Source organism: Triticum dicoccoides, chromosome 4A (assembly GCF_002162155.2).
Source record: "Triticum dicoccoides isolate Atlit2015 ecotype Zavitan chromosome 4A, WEW_v2.0, whole genome shotgun sequence".
Classification (NCBI taxonomy): domain Eukaryota; kingdom Viridiplantae; phylum Streptophyta; class Magnoliopsida; order Poales; family Poaceae; genus Triticum; species Triticum dicoccoides.
The window spans coordinates 643558917-643566053 of NC_041386.1; the positions used below are offsets into that span (position 1 = coordinate 643558917).

The 7137-nt window shown below is 53.3% G+C and overlaps 1 protein-coding gene across 1 annotated transcript; it reads left to right on the plus strand.

The window, feature by feature from the left end:
- The first annotated feature begins 2386 nt into the window (after nt 1-2386).
- LOC119289537 (UPF0496 protein 3-like) lies at nt 2387-4083 on the plus strand. The gene is made up of 2 exons (XM_037568841.1): nt 2387-2658; nt 2805-4083. Exons 1-2 carry the CDS (start codon nt 2586-2588, stop codon nt 3911-3913), a joined length of 1182 nt encoding a protein of 393 aa, XP_037424738.1. The 5' UTR covers nt 2387-2585; the 3' UTR covers nt 3914-4083.
- Nucleotides 4084-7137: the final 3054 nt, after the last annotated feature.

The following is a 7137-nucleotide window of genomic DNA, read 5'->3' on the forward strand; positions in this document are numbered from 1 at the left end:
GCATGTTTTCTTCCTTGCACATTTTGCTGCCGTGACAAAAAATTAACAATGTATTCCCGTTACAACGCACGAGCAATTTTTTTACTGAATTTGAGTACACATCAGTATTCTCTCCCGTTGCAACGCACGGGCATTTGTGCTAGTATTAGCTTATAGATTCAACATTTCTTAGGAAGCGCTATGTGATGGTAACATAATATGTTACTCCAAACACCTCTCTCCTCATTAACTAGGTGCCACATATGCAAACTTGTCTTAGGGATGTGTTATGTTACTCCCTTCGATCCTTTTTACTCTGCATATAAGAATTGTCTGAAGTCAAACTTCATAAAGTTTAACTATATTTATATGAAAAATTATTAACATCTACAATGCTAAATTTATACATTATGAAAACTAAAGTCATGACGCATCTAATGTTGTTGATTTCACATTCTGAGTGTTGGTATTTTTTTCTATAAACTTAGTCAAAGTTTATGATGTTTGACTTCAAACAAATCTTATATGCGAACTGAAAAAGACCGAAGGAAGTACTAGCTAAGTTACTCCCACTATGACCAGCCTAAGAGTATATATTGTCTCTGTCCGCGTCCAACACGGTTCTGTTATCGACAAGCCGCCGCGCGCATGCGACCCAAGCTGGCCACCTTTATGGAGAGCGGCAGCTAGCGGTAGCGGAACCAGGACGAGGGAGAAGCCTCACCAACGTTGTTTCCCTGGCTACGTTAGCGTGTCTGTCAGCAGGGATATATGTTCCAGGATCAAAAGCCGTCTCGATCTCGATTGGTGTCGCGTGTGCGTGGCGCTCTGAGTATGTCATTTCTTCATTGATTAGCTGGTTCGGAATTTCCTAAAACAACAGCAATTCTCATGCATATGTTACTACGTCGGTCGATCTTCACGTACTGCAGTCGCCGATGAGGTCGATGTGGTGGTCGCCGGTACGCACGCACGCACGCACGATGGCGTCGGCGGCCGGAGTCGAGGTCGGTGGAAGGCGTGCCCGCGCCACCTTTCCCGATCGAACTCGCAAGGACAGACGCAAATCCAGTCATCCATCCATCCATCCATCCATCCATCCCCAGGTTCCGCGCCGCCACCCACGCAGGATGAGACGAGGATCCCATCGTGGAGCCGGCGGGCCACGCGCGAAGGCAACGCGCCGGCGATGGATAGATAGATGCTGGCCCGCGTCCGTCCGACGGGCCTCCGCACGCGGCCCCTGGAAACCCGACGACGACGACGACGATAACGATGGCTTGGTCGAGCCTAGCCTTGTGTCGTAGCTGCGTTCCTTCCTTTTTGATGATGGTGGCTTTGTGTTTGCCTTGGAGTGGTTGCCAACCTCGACCGGCCGGTCTTGGGCATGCTTCCAAGCTTCGTCGTCGTCCTCCAACTAGCTCCAACCGATGATTGGATTTGGAAGGAAGGTCGATGGCTTGCCTTTCCGCCCAAGCTAGCTACGATCCACTGCACCACCACCGCAGACACGGCGGTGTCTTAACGGCCGGAGCGCCGAGGCCGACAGGCTTTATAAGCTAGCCAGCCTGTGCTTGTCCCATCACAGGGCAGCCTCATTGTTTCACTTGGACGGGAAGAGACACGTACACAGACACTACGTCCTAGCTTAGCCACCCTGGTCAAAGGGAGCAGACATACCTCCGCCTGTTGTATGTACGTACGCGCACACACGGGAGTGGCTAGCATCGGCGAAACAGTGCATCCACTAATTGGTTTTTCATCCATGGGCGCTGCCTACTACCTCAGGTGCTTTGGGTTTGGCGGGTGCGTGCACCCTCACCCCGCTGCGGTTGCTGACCGCCAAGGTACGTGCATACGTACGTACGTATGTTGTGTAAACAATTAATACCTGTAATACTTGCGTGCATTTTTGGCCACTTTGAGTAATATATTCAGATGGAGGAACTCCTTCCTCGGTGATTCTCAAAAAAAAAGAAAAATACATGTAATACTTACGTGCATCGATCCCGTGCTAATTGTTCTCGTTAGCTGGTGTATATATACGTGTACTGTCTCTCTGTTCTTCATATGGTTTCACCACTCAAATTTGAGCTTTGACACCCTCAAAAAAAAATTTGAGCTTTGACTAGTATGGGAAGAACAAGAATATATACTTGCTACGTATAGTTGGCCACTAATCACTAGTAGTAATTTCATTTTTCTCCAAGAGTAGCTAGCTAGCTAGGACCAATTGTCCTAGCCACCCTGCATCGGACTCGGTAGGGCCGGAGGAGGAGCCAGCCGGCCTGTGGTATGTGCCGGGTGCGAAAGCCAGCCGCGGTAGCGTACGGCGGCGCGTGCATGCATGCGTGCCGGAGCACGGCAGACATCTCCACAAAGCAACCAAACCTTCTTTGGCGTCGCCTCGCTTCGACACATACGTACATGCCCAGGCCCAATCATCATTAGCACCACTATCCCCCTTCATTAGCCTGCCGACTTAACTAGCCGGTTTATCCACACGTATATAGCTAGACCGTTTCGCATATGTGAGATGTCCATTCACCAAAGAATTCACCTTGCTTGTTCATTATCTCGCCGGCCGGCACCCAGAGAGATCAGAGATGGCCGTCGGTACCATGATGTTCAAGTGTTTCGGCCCGTGGCCGTGCACGCGGCGGCGTCACCCGCAACAAGGTAGCCAGCCCCAGCCGCCCACAGAGCTCGCGCGCGCGCTCACCACGTCGTCCTGCACGCATCGACCGTGCACATCTTTGATGATTTCCATCAGCTGCTTCTCGTACGCCTGCTAATCCTTTCGTTTCTTTGGTGATGGCACGCAGGAGCTCGCCACCGTGACCCCAAGAAGCCGACGGGCCAGCTGCAGAGCGCGGCGTCGTCGGCCTCGGCGTCGTCCTCGTCGGGGCTGGACTTCCGGGAGGAGTACACCAGCGCGTTCCGCACCGAGTCCTACAACGACTTCTGGGCGCGGGTGCTGGACATCACGCTCGCCCACGGCGCCGCCCTCGTGCCCAGGCCCGCCTCCGCCACCAGCGCCGCCTCCAAGCGCCTCTCCTCCTACCGCGTCTTCGCCGAGCACCTGCTCGACCCCGACCAGGCCGCCGCCGCCGCCGCGCTCGCCTCCGCGCGCAACCGCCCGGACGTGCACGGTCTCCTCTCCGCCTACTACGACGAGACGGCCGGCGCCTCCTTCCTCTGCAGCCACCTCCTCAAGGACATCGAGCAGATCCGCCTCCGCTACCGCCCGCTCAAGGCCGCGCTCCGCGGCAGGCTCGGCCCCGGCGGGAGCCTCGCCGACGTCTCCGCCGCGCTCGGGAGGCCATTCACCGCGCTGGCGGCCACGCAGGGCAGGCTCGGGGACGCGCGGCTCAGCTCCGCGGAACTCCTCAAGGGCCTCGACTGCGGCAGGAAGGCCGCGCGCCGCAGGATCAGGACGCTCGCCCGGCTCAGGCAGGCGCTCTCGGTGTCCTTCGTCACGGTCGTCGCCGTCGTGGCTGTCGTCGGCGCGTGCGTCGGCGTGCACGTCCTGGCGGCGTTCGCGGCGTTCCCGATGATGTCGCCCGCGTGGATGGGGCTCTTCAGCGGCCGCGCGGCGCGCCGGGCGCTGGTGCAGCTGGAGGCCGCGGCCAAGGGCACCTACATCCTCAACCGGGACATGGACACCATCAGCCGGCTGGTGGAGCGGGTGCGCGACGAGGGGGAGTACATGCTCGCGCTGCTGCAGCTCTGCGTGGCCGAGGAGGCCGCCGCCGGCGCCGGTGCCGGGAAGGGGAGGCTGGTGCGGGAGGTGCTGAGGCAGCTGTGCAAGAACGAGGAGAGCTTCAGGCAGCAGCTGGACGAGCTGGAGGAGCACCTCTTCCTCTGCTTCATGACCATCAACAAGGCCAGGAGCATGGTCATCAAGTTCATGAGCACTGCTGCAAGCCGGTGATCACTGATCAGCAGGGCACACTTCGGATTGTACATAATAGCATTCTTTTTTCATAAAACAGCAAGAAAAAAACCCCGAAAAAGTGAGATAAAAATTGGGATTTGAATTGGTCTTTTTTTGGGTTTGGTTGTTGTACATACACGCTGCATATTGCAGAATTTGAAGTAATAAATCTAGTTTAGTGATTTTTTTCATGCATCTGCTGAACTGCAAAAAAAAAATTGTGAAGCAAAGCCCGACCCCTGCGTCCTCGCAGAGGCGACTTCGGGGGAACCCTCGCCCCCCCCCCCTCTCTCCCCCGGACGCCGGCCCTCCCCTCCCTCCCCTCTCCCTCGCCGCTGTCGAGGGTCTCTGTCGGGCAAAGCTCAAGCAGTGCCGGCGGCGGCGAGGTCTTCCGTGGGCACGTCTCTATTGGGAAACGTAGTAGAAAACAAAAAAAATTGTCCTATGAACACCCAAGAACAATATGAAGATGCATAAACGGGTTGTGATCAATGATCGTTACCGACTCTGGAGGTGCAGTGAAAGTAGACGAGTCGGTGTAGATCGTACTTGAAATCTCTCGAGCGTTGATGGTGATCCTGCAAACCGCCCATGAATGATCCCTCGAACGGAAGACCGAAAGCACGGCCTCTCTACTTGGTTGCAAGCGTATGGTCTTCACGATCCAGTAGTGCTTCGCCGTCCAGAGCTAATCATCGCCGGAGAATTAGAAGGAGAAGATTAGAACCACACGGGACTTCGAATTATGAGGATTAGAGGTGGCCAAGGCTCGCTCTAATTAGTCAACTAGGATCAACTAGAACGCGCACTAAATCAACTAGAGGAGGATTCAAAACTTATCTAATCATAGGGTGGACATCCTCTAGTATATACTCCCTCCATCCAAAAATAAGTGACTCGACTTTGTACCAACTTTGTACTAAAGTTAGTACAATGTTGAGTCACTTATTTTGGAACGGAGGGAGTATATGATTGGGGGTGGGGGAGAGGGGGCTGTCACCAAGGGGGAATTAAGAGCCCCCTTGGGGCGCTGGCCAAGGGAGGGGGAGTAGGAGCCCCCCTCCAAGTAGGATGTGACGTCCCCGATTCAATCGTACACTAATCATACACGCAAATGTGTACGATCAAGATCAGGAACTCACGGGAAGATATCACAACACAACTCTACAAATAAAATAAGTCATAAAAGCATCATATTACAAGCCAGGGGCCTCGAGGGCTCGAATACAAGAGCTCGATCATAGACGAGTCAGCGGAAGCAACAATATCTGAGTACAGACATAAGTTAAACAAGTTTGCCTTAAGAAGGCTAGCACAAACTGGGATACAGATCGAAAGAGGCGCAGGACTCCTGCCTGGGATCCTCCTAAACTACTCCAGGTCGTCGTCAGCGGGCTGCACGTAGTAGAAGGCACCTCCCGAGTAGTAGTAGTAGTCGTCGACGGTGGCGTCTAGCTCCTGGGCTCCAACGTCTGGTCGCAGCAATCGGGTATAGAAAGGGGGAAAAGAGGGAGCAAAGCAACCGTGAGTACTCATTCAAAGTACTCGCAAGCAAGGAGCTACACTACATATGTATGCATTGGTATCAAATGGAGTAAGGGTATCATATGTCGACTGAACTGCAGAATGCCGGAATAAGAGGGGGATAGCTAGTCCTGTCGAAGACTACGCTTCTGGTAACCTCCATCTTGCCGCAGGAGAAGAGAATAGATGGTAAGTTCACCAAGTAGCATCGCATAGCATAATCCTAACCGATGATCCTCCCCTCGTCGCCCTGTGAGAGAGCGATCACCGGTTGTATCTGGCACTTGGAAGGGTGTGTTTTATTAAGTATCCGATTCTAGTCGTCATAAGGTCAAGGTACAACTCCAAGTCGTCCTGTTACCGAAGATCACGGCTATTCGAATAGATTAACTTCCCTGCAGGGGTGCACCACATAACCCAACACGCTCGATCCCATTTGGCCGGACACACTTTTCTAGGTCATGCCCGGCCTCGGAAGATCAACACGTCGCAACCCTACCTAGGCACAACAGAGAGGTCAGCACGCCGGTCTGAATCCTATGGCGCAGGGGTCTGGACCCATCGCCCATTGCACACCTGCATGTTGCATACGCGGCCGGTGAGCAGACCTAGCAACCTCCATTGCAAAGGAAGTTGCTTTACGCGGTCCAACCCAGCGCGCGCCGCTCGGTCGCTGACGTCACGAAGGCTTTGGCTGATACCACGACGTCGAGTGCCCATAACGGTCCCCGCGTAGATGGTTAGTGCGTATAGACCAGTAGCCAGACTCAGATCAAATACCAAGATCTCATTAAGCGTGTTAAGTATCCGCGAACGCTGACCAGGGCCAGGCCCACCTCTCTCCTAGGTGGTCTCAACCTGCCCTGTCGCTCCGCCTCAAAGTAATAGTCGGGGGCTGTCGGGAACTCAGGCCCACCACTACCTGGATGGAGCCACCTGCCCCTTCAGCCCCATCTCTAAACAGTATTACCGGTAATGTAACAGTGTAAAGTATATAGTATATGCCCGTGATCACCTCCTGAAGTGATCACGGCCCAGTAGTATAGCATGGCAGATGGACAAGGGTGTAGGGCCACTGATGATAATCTAGCATCCTATACTAAGCATTTAGGATTGCAAGTAAGGTATCAATAGTTGTAGCAACAATGACAGGCTATGCATCAGGATAGGATTAACGGAAATCAGTAACATGCTACACTACTCTAATGCAAGCAGTATAGAGAAGAGTAGGCGATATTTGGTGATCAAATGGGGGGCTTGCCTGGTTGCTCTGGCAAGAGAGAGGGGTCGTCAACACCGTAGTCGATCACAGGGGTACCGGCAACGGTCTCGGGGTCTACCGGAAAAAGTAACCGAAGGGGAACACAATAAATAACAGAGCAATCAAAACATAACCTGACAAACGCGGTGCTAGAGGTGATCTAACGCAGGGATAGGTGATTCCGGTGAAGGGGGAAAACATCCGGGAAAGTATCCCCGGTGTTTCGCGTTTTCGGACCGGTGAACCGGAGGGAGAAAGTTGCGTGTTTGATATGCTAGGGGTGTGTGGAGGACGAACGGGCTGCGTATCCGGGTTCGTCTCGTCGTTCTGAGCAACTTTCATGTACAAAGTTTTTCCATCCGAGCTACGGTTTATTTTATATTTATTTAAAAAGGATTTAATGAATTTCTGAAATTATTTTAATTCGAAAATAGAA